General features: G+C 48.0%; 1 protein-coding gene across 1 annotated transcript in view; it reads right to left on the bottom strand.

Moving 5' to 3' along the window:
• The window catches only part of Enoph1 (enolase-phosphatase 1), a 27,571-nt gene that overhangs the window by 7,121 nt on the left and 5,153 nt on the right, over window positions 1-15,297 (bottom strand). Inside the window, exons 2-4 of the mRNA XM_029545024.1 lie at window positions 2,944-3,045; window positions 692-947; window positions 136-257 (exon numbers count right to left, since the gene is read on the bottom strand). Of these exons, the coding sequence (XP_029400884.1) occupies window positions 136-257; window positions 692-947; window positions 2,944-3,045 (480 nt within the window). The remainder of the gene's footprint in view (window positions 1-135; window positions 258-691; window positions 948-2,943; window positions 3,046-15,297) is intronic.

Raw genomic sequence — 15,297 nt, 5'->3', positions numbered from 1 at the left:
AAAAAAAAAAAAAAAAAAAAAGTACGAAGGAATGAAATAAGGAAGTGAGTGGTGGACAGAAAGAGGGACCAGAGTTAAGAGCACTTGCATGTTCTTGCGGAGGACCTGGGTCTGCTCCCAGTACCCACACAGCACCTCACAACTGCCTTTAACTCTAGTCCTAAGAAATCCAATGCCCTCTTTGGACCTCCGTGGGTACCAGCATGTATGTGGTGTACATAACTGCTGGGCCATCTCTCCAGCAGTCTCACTTCTGTCTGCAAAAGGCACGATAGTTGTGAGAGGCAGGGCAACAGTGATGTCACTGGGACCCAGGGTCACTGGCGTGCCACGTAAGGCTCAGGGAAGCCCACCTCCCAACATCACAGATGTACACCACCACACCAGGCTCAAGTTGCCACTTTTTAGGAAACTGTTTTAAAATAGAACTAAATGTCTTCCCCCTGCCTCCAAAGCCCCACATGCAGAGGTACTATGCTGAATGAAACACTTCTGGAAACAAAACAACTCACTTGCTACACAAAAGGCAATACTGATCTGACCCTCCCTCTCTTGAGACAGGGCCTCTTTATGTAACCTTCCCTTGCCTGGAACTCAGAGATCTGCCTGCCTCTGCCTTCTAAAGGCACGAATTCAATGTGCATGCTACCGTGCCTGCCAACTTCATCACCTTTTGCTGACTGCACCTAACAGAGGGGAGAGAGGGATGCGAGCTTGCACTGGGCTTTGAACTGCCTTATCGTGAGCGCATACTCTGCCTTCATGCGGCCAGTCATGAAAGCCGCCTTCCACATGTGGCCTTGCAGCTGTTTGAGCGCTGTGGTCTTGCGGTCATGGGACATCTGCCAGTACACGTTGTCCACCACGGCCTGGATCATCTGCTGCAGATTGCTGCCAGATGCCGCAGGTATCGGAACAGCCCCATCCAGATGTGCATCTTCCTCAGCCTTCAGATCAGAGACAAATCAAGTTTATTCATGTGCACGTTTAAAAAGCACCCTATGCATACACTTTCTCACACACATGCACCATGCACACATGTGTGTTTTTTTAAAAAGATACAGCAGAAACCAGGCAGGGCAATTTTCTCCAGCAATCAGTTATCCTGAGAACTGCTAAAAATTAATTTTAAAGGAATGACTGGGCAAAATAGTTCATTAGGTAACAAAGTGCTTGCCATCAAGCCTGATGACCTGAGTTCAATCTCTGAGACCTATGTGACTAAAAGGAGAGAAGTGACTCTCAAACTGGGCTCTAACCTTTCACAAGCGTTCCATGGCCGGCCGGCCTGCCTGCCTCTCTCTCCAAACATTTTTAAAACATATATGTCATCCTAGAATACTACTTTGTGGCCTTTGCTGCCAACCCAAAGGCATGCTGTGTGAGAAGAAAAGGCGAACAACAATTTTAAGTCCTGGTGTGTTGAGTCAGTTGACAGCATACACAAATAGGACTGACTAAAACTGATCATGTTCTCAGTGCTTTAACTGGAGAGGGAACAGGACAAGGATTATTAGTTTATGGCTAACGGAGAGAAACCCAGAACATGACAGTGCTGGCTCACTTCCGCCTCTCTCGGCCACAGTGCTGGAGAGATACTCAGTGGTTAGGGCACATGCTGCTCTGGCAGAGGACCATCAGGAGCCATTGTAGAAGACCCAAGTGGAAGCCAGGCATACTGGTGCACACCTTTAGTCCCAATACTTGGGAAGCAGAGGCAGCCAGTCTCTGAGTTTAAGACTAGCCTGGTTTACAGAACAAGCTCCAGGACAGCCAGGGCTTCACAGATAAATACTGTACTGAATGATTTTAAATAAATAAATAAGTAAACCCAAGTTTAGTCCCCAGTAGACTCCATGTCAGAGTCAAGTGCCTGTGATTCCAGCTCCAGGGTTATCTGGTACCTCCTCTGGCTTCTGTAGGTACACACACATAGACAGACATACACACACACAATTCGTTTACAAGGATTTTACAACAATGCAATGCATTATCTAAATATAAGAGAATATGTATGTACAGAACACTTGTTGAGACAATAAAAAAGATACCCTCAAGATCCGTAGGAAAATACTGCATGACTCAAAGGATGTTCCAGTTATTTCTAATCCTAACCTTGCACAATAAATAGAAGACCCATGAACAGCCTTCTACACATCGAGTAGGGAGGCTGCTGGTGAGGGCTGTGCGCAGCGGTGGAAGGTCTCTGCCCTGAGGATCGACTGCACAGTGTGGAAGGTCTCTGCCCTGAGGACCGGCTGTGCGAGGACAGGCTGTGCAGCATGGAAGGTCTCTCTGTCCTGAGGACCGGCTGCAGCGTGGAAGGTCTCTGCCCTGAGGATCTGCTGCACAGCGTGGTAGGTCTCTGCCCTGAGGACCTGCTGCACAGCATGGAAGGTCTCTACCCTGAGGCCCGGCTGCAGCGTGGAAGGTCTCTGCCCTGAGGCCCGGCTGCAGCGCGCCGTGTGTGAGAAGAGAATGATACGGGCTGACTAGGAAGCAGCAGAGAGCAGGCTGAAGACAGTAAGTGGTTGAGGAGTCTGGTAGGGTGCCTGGATGTGAGGGACACTGTACTGGGGGAGTCTCCTGCCCTGAGGTAGGAGAGTAGAAATCGACAAGCTGCTGACAGTTGGTGACAATAATGACATGGGCTGACACTGCACAAAGCCTTCTGTCTTCCACCAAGAAAGGCTTCATTTCACAAATACACAAGGCTTCTATGCGACTGGAACAGTCGCTGAAAGAAGCAATTCTGCTGACACAGGTAGCTCTGGCTTGCTTGTCTTATTACACGCTGTGAATTCCTAGGCAGGCAAGCCGCTGCAGCTCCTACCTGGACACAGGGCATGACTTACACCATGCTCAGAGCCCGCTAAGTCCCCAGGCACTGCCGGTTCTCAGAGGCCACAGGATGCTGCGGGATGGGGGGGGGGGGGTCCTTACCTGTTTCCTGAGCAGGCTGACGTCCTGCTGACACTCCTCCTCCCCCCAGTGTGTCTGCAGATACTCCTTCACATTTTCTCTGATGTACGGAAATAAGATGTCCTGGAAAGAAAATGAGTAAAACAAGAATTAAAAAACAAGGGCTGGTTATTTTTCTGAATTGCATCACATGATCTGAGTCTTATAAACTGCACCTTAACTAACAAACCGCACAAAGGAAGTCCCAGTGGAAACTGCCACCGTGGGCCTGTTCCCAGTGGGACACAAAGGGGGACTAAGAAACCCACATACGGGGCCAGGAACCGGCTAGCTGGTCCTGCATGTATCTATGAGGCTTTGTAGGAGTACAGTCACAAGCATTTAGTTACAGTTTCTGGCTATTCGGGGCCACAGTGGTCGAGTTAAGACCATTTAGCCCACAAAGCCTAAAACACGCTCCCCTGCCGTGTCTACAAATCTGCTAACTCTCAGGCCATAGATTCTTTGTTTGCTTGTTTATTTTCTGTATCTGAGTGTTTACCTTTGTATGCCTGCCTCAGAAGTGGCATTAAGACGGTTACAAGACACCGTGTAGATGCTTGGGTGCTGGGAACTGAACGTGGACTGACTGGTGAGAGCACCTAGCAGTTCTAACTACCACACCTCTCCATCCCAAGGGCACGGATGTCAGCTGGAAGGTATCCAGATGGCAACGTTAAAGGGACAGTACAACAGCAGAGGTGGTAGGACTCCCCCAGAACATCCTCAAGAGGCTATGCAGTTAGCTGTACGCCTTACAGACAGGAGGGAAGACTCAAGCGTGACTAGCCACATTATATAGTAACTGAGTCTCTTACAGACAGGAGGGACGACTCAAGCGTGACTAGCCCACATTATATAGTAACTGAGTCTCAGCTACAAAGGAAGACCCTATCTCAAGGAAAAAAGAAAAAGATACGTAAACTTATATGCAAAGCAATTCACTAATAAATAGCATGTCAGTAATTCATCAGCTGAGATTATAAGCTCTCATCGATCAACGTTTGATTTATTGGGGGCGGGGCTAGAGAGCTGGCTCCACAGTTAGGAGAGCTGGCTGCTCTTACAGAGGATCCAGAGTTGATTCCCAGTACTCACAGGGTTGCTCACAACCATCTGTACCTCCGGATCCAAGGGATGCCAGCCACACCCTCTTCTGTCCTTGGGTATTTACAAGTACATGGTGCACAGATACACAAATGCAGACAAAACACCCATAGAAATTATTTTTAAAGGTACGGTTTGGTGCTAAGGCCTTCTGACTTCTTTAAGACTTGTTTTGCTTATTTTAATCGTGTGTAAGGAGGGCACGTCCACACAAGTGCAGTGCCCACATATTTTAAGTGTGTGTAAGGAGGGCACGTCCACACGAGTGCAGTGCCCANATATTTTAAGTGTGTGTAAGGAGGGCACGTCCACACGAGTGCAGTGCCCATAGAGGCTAGGGCGTCAGACTCCTCTGGAGCTCGGTTACAGTCAGTTGTATGCCAACTGAGGTGGATGCTGGGAACACAAATCAGGCCCTCAGAATGTGCTCCTAACCACTGAACCACCCCTCCAGCCTGGCCTTCCCCTTCTAGGGAAATGCCTTACTGATACACTTAAACTCATGGCGCCTTCTTTAGTTAAACTGTCTAAATGTACATACATCCCCTCAAATAGTATGGTGCAAAATACCGTTTCTTTTAAATGTCTACTGTGTATGGAGATATGGAAGCTGGGAGTAAGGAGTGGAGGTGACTGGAGAAGTGCCCATCACTGCCGACCGACCGACTCCATGGGCTGGGGTGGGAAACACGAGTCACTGCAGTGCGGTTTATGCTTGAGTACAGAACCCACACATATACTGCAGAGGTTTTATATTTTAAGTTAAAGCATAATGAATGAAATTCAAACCTGCTTAAAATCACTCACTTTATTTATTGATAATCCACTAACTGCCTCCACCTTGAGAAGGGCTCTCTACTTGGCCTAGATTGGCCCCACACTTGCAATCCTTACACCTCAGACTATCCGTATATGCCACCACGCCTGGCTAAACAATACTTCAATAAATGCTACAAAAATCAGAAATGTGTAAGATTTTTTTTTTTCTTTTTTGCTATTTAAGTTTGCTATGTAGTCCAGGCTAGCCTCAAACTCCCATCCTCCTGCCTCATCCTCCTGAGTAACAGTACTATAGGCACAAGCTAACACATCCAAAGAGCCTGAAGGGAAGCTCGGGAAAATGACAACAGAACCAATCAAAGGTCCTAAGACTGTATATCACAGCCCCTAAGTGTTCTGGGACCTCCTAGGGTACCAGCAAAGTCAAACTACTCCCAGAGCACACTCCACTGCTGCTGTCGTCCATGATGATAAAGACATCTTTACAGGTAAGTCAGCAGAGTGACTGAGCACTGCTGTCGGTCACCTTCAAACAAGCATCAATGGTCTCTAATCAATGTTAAGATGTTGCCGACTCTCCCTACCCCCGCTTCCTTCCTTCCTTCCTTCCTTCCTTCCTTCCTTCCTTCCTTCCTTCCTTCCTTCTTTTCAGTGGGAGTATGGAATGGGGTTCTCCACAGGCCATGTGGAGGTTGAGAGCACTGGCTGCTCTTGGAGGGGACCCAGGCTCTGGTCACGGTGGTTCACAACCATCTCTCTACCTCCAGAGATATAATGCCCTCTTCCTGGACTCCACTGGGCACTTACCAGGGAAACTCCTGGGGTCATTTACCCTGGGGTACGGCCATCGGCAGGCTGCCCATTGTACTAATCTCTGTTAGTGTGATAAAACATTCTGACCAAAAACTATGTAAGGGAGAAAAAGATTTCTGTGCTCACAGCGGCAGTTAGCTGTGCAGATCAAGTCAAAGTTCAGTTTAAAAAAGTTCTTCTTTCAGGGTGGAAGAAGGGTAAGGACCTCCTGGCTGCTGCTGGCTGCAGGGAGGGGTCGGGGTCATTTACCCTGGGGATACAGCCATTGGCAGGTTGCCCGCTGTCTAATCTCTGGTGTGATAAAACATTCTGACCAAAACCAACATAAGGGAGGAAGCTTTACTTGGCTTATACTTCAAGCTCCCAGTCTACTGGTTAGTTTATATCAACTTGACACAGGCTGGAGTCATCAAAGAAGAGGGAGCCTCAACTGAGAAAATGTCTCCATCAGACGGGACTTTTTCCTAATTAGTGACCGATGGGGGGGGGGGCAACTCCATGGGCTGGGGTGGGAAACATGCATCACTGCAGTGCAGGAGCAAGCCAAGTACAGGGGGCTGTGCGGCTCAGGATGTGGCGGGCTTCTATTCTATAAAAAGGCAGGCTGAGCAAGCCATAAGCAGCGCTCCTCCATGGCACTCCTCTGCATCAGCTCCTGCCTGTGCTTCCTGCTCTGCTCGAGGCCCCGGTGTTTCCTTACAGCAATAGTAACCCTGACTGAGACAGCCATGCACAGGGAGGGCGCAGGGAGGGCGGGGACTCAAGCAACAAACACTTCATGGCTGCTTGCTGGCTAGCTTGGGTTCACACCCAGCTTGCTAGCTTTCTTATACAGTCCAGGATCACAGCCAAGGATGATGCGGGCCACAGGCTCCGCCCCCTGCATCAATTCATCATCAAGATAAGCCCCCTCAGGTACACCCGTAGGCCAATCTGCTCCGAGCAGTTAATCGAGGCTTTCCTCTGGCTTTGACTCTTGGCAGCTGACACCTTATCTAGGACAACCAGTGGCCAGCCCCACCCCACCCCCACTTACCCGCACACTTGGGCAGCACTGAGACCCAATGGGATGTTATTAAAAAGAGAGGAGGGAGAGGATAAAGATGGGAAGGTCAAGTGTTGGGGGAGTAGGGTTCGGGGGACTGGGGAGCCAGACCAACCCAAGACCTTTTCAGAGGTCCCGGTCAAAGGGACCTTTAGTGTCCTGGACCTCTGTGTCCTTGTCCAGTCAGGTCTAGGGCTGGAGCCAGTGCCTCAGGGGAGGTAAGGCTGGCTGTGACTAGCAGCCCCAAGGCAGCCGGGTCTGAGATGTCCTATGTTGTCTTTGCTGACCTTGGCCATTTTCCCCTTGCAGACAGTGTGTATGTGTGTGTGTGTGTGTGTGTATATATATATATATATACATATATACCATATATACCATAGATATAGTGCTAGACTGCGTAATAAACTTGCTTGGCCTGAGACAACGCTGTGCAAGCCCTCCAGACCCCAGCTTCTCTCTCACCCCAGCACCTGTCAGCACCTAGCCACTGAGCAATGACCTGCTGATTCAGGTTAGGGTGGACATGACTAGGACTGTGTATGTATATTAACAGATAAACTACTGTTTAAAGATGCACTCTTCACCGCGTTTCCCAAACAAGCATTTTTCACGCCGATATTCACGTTTACAAAGCACTGAGGCTTACTGCTCCTACTGAGAATGGAAAGTCCTTCGGCACACGCGGTGGAGCACAGACCTCTGTGAGTTCTAGGGCAACCAGAGCTACACCGTGGGACCTTGTCTCAAGACAAAACAAAGTGGCAGGATGAGAAGTTCTCCACTGCTCAGTCTTAATTCCCAATGTTGTAAATGCATAAACAGGACTAGAGGTAAACAAGTCCACAGAGCGGCTTCCACATAGACACAGATTAGAAAAGGGCTCGGGCAGGGTCACCTGAGACCAGGTATAATTTTACCGAATGTAAAAATTACAGTGTTTCCATACTACTCCATAGTGGTCAGAAGGCCCTGAAAAATACACCATTCTACTCCTGGCAAAGCGGGCTCACTACATGTTATATAATTAGAATAACTACTACAAGTCATTCGGCCCTGCGGGGTCTCCTCACTTGGCCTCCTCCAAAGCTCCTGAACCACTGGACAGACAGACAGACAGACACAGACACAGACACACACACACACACACACACACACAGCAGGAAGGTTGTGGGGCTGGGGAGCGGGGTCTGTCACCAGTAACAGCCATGAAATAAAGTTTGGCTATCTAACAGTTAATAGACCAATATGAACAAATACCATCTCAGCGGTTTGGGTATATAATTAGAAACCCAGACGGGTGTATGTGCGTGCTGAGGCGTGAACCAGGGTCTTCTACATGCTAGGAAAACACCCCACTAGAGAGAATGCCCATGTCTGAGAAATTTTAAAATGTATCTAAAACCAAAATCCAAGCACAACTCCAAAATGAAAATCACCAAGGTCTTCTAACTTCTGTTTACATATTCTCTCTCTCTCTCTCTCTCTCTCTCTCTCTCTCTCTCTCTCTCTCTCTCTCTCTCTCTTTGGTTTTTCGAGACAGGGTTTCTCTGTGTAGCCTTGGCTGTCCTAGAACTCACTCTGTAGACCAGGCTGGCCTCAAACTCAGAAAACCGCCTGCCTCTGCCTCCCGAGTGCTGGGATTAAAGGCGTGCGCTACCACACCCAGCTTCTGTTTGCATTCTCAAAACCTCTTATTTATACGTCACCTGCTCAACAATGACAAAGAAGCTGACCAATCACTTGGACGGTCTCGCAGGGCGTGCCAGTGAGAGCAGAAGCACAAACAGCCGGATGGGCGTGTCCTCCAGCACGCCTGGCAGAGACACCTTGGGTGCAGAAACTCCTCTTGACTTGAACAAGGAAAGAAAGAGCTGAGCACCAGACTCTCCCTGCGAGCCCCTTTTACCGACACTCTTCCTACTGGGTAGTTCAGGCTCCCTTACACCTCCCCCACCCCATCCCATCCCTGCATAGCTGAGAACACTGCCTGACAGCCACTCCTCTACTAGCAATGGATCAAAAAAGCTAAAGCAAAGTTTACTGCAGCCCTGGTAACACAGCAGAGGGCCTGGGAAAGTCAAGACCTTCAGCAGCATCAGCGACTATGAAGGTGGCGGGTGCTGTAACTCTAAGGCTTGCTCAGGAGCTGGAGAGAGGAGGACCATCGGCAGCTACACACCCAGTTTTACTGCAGCCTGTTACAGACCCCGAATCAAAATCAAAACACAAGCAGGAAACACTGCACACACTTACAAGTCAATGTGATAAAGTCATCTTTATCAGCACAAATATATGCATGAAATAAAAAGGGGGGTGGCTATCCAGATATCTATGAGTTGACAGCCAGCCTAGCCTACATAGAGACAGAGAAATTATCTCAAAAGAAAATGAAAAGGCTACTTAGTGCTCAATGTGCAATCTACTGAAATTCAAGGGCTTGAGAGATGGCTCAATGAGTAAGAGCACTGACTGCTTTCAGAGGTCCTGAGTTCAATTCTCAGCACACACATGGTGGCTTGTGACCATCTGTAATGAGATCCCTCTTCTGGTGTGTCTGAAGTGACAGTATACTCACATACATAAAATAAGTAAGTCTTTTTTAAAAAAAAAATTCCAGAAATGATCTGTACTGGCTGGTTTTGTGTGTCAACTTGACACAGGCTGGAGTTATCACAGAGAAAGGAGTTTCAGTTGGGGAAATGTCTCCACGAGATCCAGCTGTGGGGCATTTTCTCAGTTGGTGATCAAGGGGGGAGGTCCCCTTGTGGGTGGTGCCATCCCTGGGCTGGTAGTCTTGGTTCTATAAGAGAGCAGGCTGAGCAAGCCAGGGGAAGCAAGCCAGTAAGGAACATCCCTCCATTCTGACCTGCTTGAGTTCCAGTCCTGACTTGTTTCAGTGATGAACAGCAGTATGGAAATGTAAGCTGAATAAACCCTTTCCTCCCCAACTTGCTTCTTGGTCCTGATGTTTGTGCAGGAATAGAAACCCTGACTAAGACAGATCCTAACTTTTCATTTTAATTATACCAATTCCCTGATAATTGTACAATATTCTAGTATAAAGCCATGCTGCTGCTAACCCTAGCATCTACAAATACTCCGTGGATGTTTTCAGTGCACCAGACATCTGCGGGGTTTGCATCTCACAGAGCACAGAACAAAGGTTATATGCAGGGCTGTGGCAGCGTGGCAAGGGTCAGGGTTACGCTCTGGGGTGGGGAAGCCTACAACACTAAAGGAGAGTGTTTGCTTTCCTGAGAACTGTAATTACACCCACTAAGTGCTGAAGGGGATGTCAGGCAAGCAGCAGCTTCTATCATTCCACGTGGCTCAACAACGGGTCATGGAGTGAACTCCATTAATACAGCGTTTCTAACAATGGAACTGTAGAAGCTGCCTTGTAAACATTTAGAAGACAAAATATGGACGTGCTTTATACGGCTGTGGTTGTTTTAATGAGAAAGCCACAGAACCACTAAAAATCAAATGGTAGCTGCAATATTTACCTAAGTTCCCTTCCTAGGAACAGAGCTCAGCTGGGGACTTCAGAAGCCTTCCAGGGAAGCCCCAGAGAACCAGTGACAGTGACTGAAACCTTAAAAGACGGCTGACCCAGAAAAGACAACAGAGAGGCCACTGTGTTACTAACCTCAAAGGACATGGGAAAGGAAACGGCTTAAAGTAATTCTTAAAAATAAATCAACTTTCTAAGCAAGAAATAAAACTCAATGGTAAATAGTTTATAGCGTAAAACTGTTGTGGGCGATATAAGACACAGAAGGAAATGGAAAACGGCTCTATTTAGTCTCTCTGGGCTCCACACTGGGAGCAGAAGATGTTTTTCCTTCCATCTTTCACGGGCTCTGAACGCAGCTCGAGGGTGCGGGGAGATAGAAACGTCCGTCTATCCTTTAGCTCAGGCTGACACGTGCTCGCACTGCCTCCCGCCCTGGCTCTCTTCTAGTTTGGTCTCCAGTGCTAGCAGTACAATCTGAGCCACCGTACCACACGCTACGTCCTGCCACGAAAATACGTGATCTTCTTAAAGTCTGCATGCGGTGTATAAGTAGGGGGTGGGGGTGGGGAGGCCACAGCATGAATGTGAAGGCCAGGGTTCGTCCTCCCTCTGCTGTCTGGGAGGAGGATGACCTCAGGTCATGAGGCTTAGCAGCAAGTGCCTTCACCCAGTGGGCCATCTCACCAGCCCCAAAACATCTAATAAAAGAGCACAAAATTGATAAAAAATTTAAGTTTAGTTTAAAACAAAAGGTTGGGTATAACAGCAACACGCCTATAATCCCAGCAGCACTTGGGTGAAGGCAAATGAGTCTGGAGTTTAAGGTCACCCCTGGCTACATGGGAAACTTGAGGCCAGCCTGAGGTACATGTGAGAACCTGTGTCAACCACAAAAACAGATTTCACAGATTAGTTTTGGGCTGGGTATGATAGACTCTTACCACATAGCCCACGTTGGCCCGAAACCTGAGAGCTGACATGATAGGCACATGCTACCACACCGGTTGTTGGAATATTTTAAATAAGCTACTCACTCACTGGAAGCCATTGATCCTGAGTGAAATTAGGAGAAAACAAATGCAATGGAGCCCAGCAGCTCGCCATATGTAACTGTGGCTAGAATCCAGTAAAATCCAAGTTCAATCAAAACGGTCAGACTGTAGCCTCAAGAGAGCAAAGCCCAATCAAGCCAGGCAGTGAGCCAGTAGGCAAGCGCAAATCCGGGGACCACACCTCCTGTGGGTATGACAGAGGTGAGCATTCACAACAACACCCTGGCAGTGCTGCGGCGGCGTCAGATGCCTGTTTTAAAGTTATAGATTAGGTTTCAGGAATTGCATAATGATAATAAAATGAGCTTCAAGAGCCATTCCCAATCTTTTGTTTCCTGAAGTCCTGGCTCTAGACCTAGGACAAGAGGGCAGCTGTACCGCCCACTGGATGACATCACCTATGGAGGGAGGAGTCTCTCCTACGGGGTGGGGGGGTGGGGGGGGAACTGTAGGCCGAGGACAGGAGGGAACGCTGCCTTTCTTCTTTGGGATCATTTCATGTAATCCATCCCATCTCTGTGCTAATCAGCAGAAGGCAAAGGAGATGAAAGAGGTGACAAGCCTTGGCCTTTGCATAATCCTGTCTGAACAGTGAGGTTAACCCTTCTTGATTAAAGTTTCCTAATAAAGTGTTAGAAAAAAGTTCACTCAGCTCAAAGCAAGGAAAACGTGCTTAAGATGGACAGCGCTGCACACAACACACGTAAAGCCAAGCTTCTGAAAGAGGCTGCCTTTACCCAGCATGGCAGGGGTGGTCACACAGCGAGGGTAAAACAATTCCTGTGACGTTAGATAAAGGTACCCACCCTGACAAAGCCACCTAGCTGTCTCATATATGTAGACTATAGCACTGCCTTCTCCTCCCTTCGGAATAGCACTGTGGACTGAGAGCACTGCTCAGTTAGGTGGAATGTTTGTTTCTCAGGCCCACAGCCCAGCAGATAGGGGATGGGGGAGGACTGAATCCAACCCAGGCCTCTCATCCTGTTCATTCATTCTTAATATTGACCCCTGAGTGGCTGGAAGGGTTACGTCAGACAACTTACATCTCTGTATCCTCTGGCTCCCTGAGATGCACCTCCTTGTCATCTGACCCTGTCTGCGATACGGACATGCGCCACTGAAAACCCAGTCTGTAGAAATAATCAAAGCCTGCTCCAATCGGTGAAGTGAGGCACCCCCACCTACCTGAGGCCACTTCCCTTGGCCCAACACAGCGTGACTCACTGGTAAAGGAGTTCTACTTCAAGTGTGATCTTCATCTTTATTATTGGAGTTTTTAAAGGCAGGGACTAACGTGTAGCTTACACTGTCCTCAAGCTCATGATTGTCCGTCTCGGCCTCCAGGGTAACAGGAATGTGCCACCATACCAGGCTCAAATAGCTCTGTCTGGCTTTGTCTGCACACTTCTAAGGATGGAGTCAGTTCATAGCAGCACGGTGTGTTCCATCTGTCAGGACCTTTCCGTGGTTACAGTGCTGAAGACTAAACCTCTTTACCTAGGACAGATCAGAAACTGACAAGCGCTTCTGTGCTCTGGGGGCCTGAAGGGCTCTCAGACTGTCCCTCAATGTCCCTTTCTCCCTGGAGACAGAACCCAAACAATGGGGTCCCTTTTGAAAACTGTTTTCTGCACTCCAAATAAATCAAGAAATGCGCTCATCTTGTAAATCCCATGAGGTTGACTGTAACTAGGGAAAGATAAATTCTAATCTAATTAAGTGCGATAGATCACGATGAACGAGGGAGGACTATCATTACAACTGGCCTGGGCGTGGAATAAAGTTTTAAAGGAAATTCAGAAGATCCTCAGCGAGTTCCAGGCCAGGAACCTAGTCAGGAAAGAATTCACGTTTACTATAAGGAAACTAACTCGACTTAGTAGATGAAGAAGCCGAGGTTCCAAGAGGTTTTATAGTTGGCCCAGGTACAATCAGAACTCAACTACAAGGTTCTCAAATGCCAACGCAAAGAGGAGGTCATCCAAGCCTCAGGGCAGGGTGTTCTCAAGGGGCACAGCTCACTGGCACCAACTCTCTGGGTTCTGCTATCACATGCCATTTGAAAACTAACAACAAAGCTATACATGCTCCAAGAGACTTGGGAGAGGGGTATGCAGGTACACCTGGAGCCAAGGAGCCAATGCCAACCACTTATCCACCATAGAGACAGCATCTGCTGCTAAATATGGAGGAGCCATCCGGACCAACAAATCCGAGGTCCACTGGTCTCTGCAGCCCCTGTGCTGGGGTCTGTTCTCCAGGTCTGCTCTGTTGTTACTGTTTGGTTTTTATTTTTTTCATGTGTTAGCATTCAGAACTCAGATCCTTGTGTTCAAGCCATGAACAGCTTTGCTGACTAAGCCAGCTCCCCAGCTATGAGAGATTCCGAACCAAAACCCGGAGATATTTTTGGCTAATCTGGCAGTTGTCACTGTAACTATATTAATAGTAATTTCCCCTCAGGAGTAGTAGCCTTTTCCCTCCTCTATTCAAAACCAACAAGTATCTAATCCCCAAAGTTAAAATTCCATCCCTAAGCACTATCTCTTTAATGACCCACATCACACAACCCTTCCAAAAAGCAAGACCTGGGCCAGCGAGATGGTTCAGCAGGTAAAGATGCTTGCCTCCAAGTCTGGCCACTCACCCGTGGTGGAAAGAGGACCTACTCCTGCGGGGTGTCAGACATGCACCACGCCACACACATACCACATACCCACGCACACACACAAAATAAATAAACGTTCAAAAAAAATAAGTGTCAAGTCTTTTAAAAGGATTATAGAACCATTTGATATAAAAGATCATTTAAACCAACATAGTCTAACAGTAGTGTGGCCAAGAACTATACTGTAATCTTGAGCCACATGGTTCCCAAGCCCTTTCTTGAAATTATGACATTACACAGATACTTAATTCTTCTCTTTGGAGAGTCTCTGTTTAGCCTAGGCTGGCCTAGAACTCACAATCACACAGCCTCAGTCTCTCCGCTGTTTGGACATCACAGGCTTGTCACCATGTCTAGCAAAAAAACAAACAACCCATTCAAAGCTTTCCAAGGATAAGATGCCCACATCCCTGTTGAGGATGAACCAACAAAGGATGCCTATTTGAGCTCCCACACAATCAACAATTAGCCTTTCATCATTTTGGGGGGTGGCTCTGCTTTTAAAACGGCCCTGCCACGGGGCTAAAGTGCTGCGTGGTGCTTCCTCTGTTCAAGGCAGCCATGGTGTACTGTGTGGAGAAGACATGAATGGCTCTGCACTGCAGTATTAGTGAATAGCACAGTACACTAATATATACGTTAAATATGGAAAACAGAAGCACAGAGAACAAATTCAGGACCAGGACTTGAGGGCCTGAACCTTACAGGCAGGGGTTCGTCCTCTAGGGGAACGATCCTGCACACGCTGATGTTGCTCATAGCGGCTGTGCTCATAGCGAAGGAAACTATCACGACTGTTCTTACACTCAACGAAAGAAAAACATGAATGACACTTTATCAACTGAGAGAATTTTCCCCAAGCTTAGAAGTGACAGTTTCCCACATAAGAAGACCACAGGGTCTGCCAGCTGCTGCCTATGTTCCCAGGCTAAGACACAACGCACAAGAGAAGGCTCATTCCATAGCCACAGAAAAAAAAGACCAAGTGGTTGTTCCATAGCATTGTGTATGACAATAGTCACAAACCATGCCAACCATTAATTATCAGTTAACTCAATTACATTAAGTGACTTTTAAAACTTCGTGGTACAGAAATATGCAAACAGACTTTGTACTGGCAATGCCTGCTCCAACTCTGCTGATGTACCTGAGCAACCTGACCAAAACACAGACAGATCACAAAGCTAAACACCAGTCCAGTAGCGGCAACAACGATCTCCAGAGGCAGAGGGGCAGACCTGGCGGCATTCAGGACGACGGAGCGATGGGACACTGGATTGAAACCAGGACCCGTGGCTGCTGGATGCCCAAGCAGCTGTGTGGACCCTCTCCGTCTCCTAGGACCCATGGC

The sequence above is a fragment of the Mus pahari genome, chromosome 13 (assembly GCF_900095145.1).
Source record: "Mus pahari chromosome 13, PAHARI_EIJ_v1.1, whole genome shotgun sequence".
Classification (NCBI taxonomy): domain Eukaryota; kingdom Metazoa; phylum Chordata; class Mammalia; order Rodentia; family Muridae; genus Mus; species Mus pahari.
This window is presented reverse-complemented; position numbering and strand designations above follow the sequence as displayed.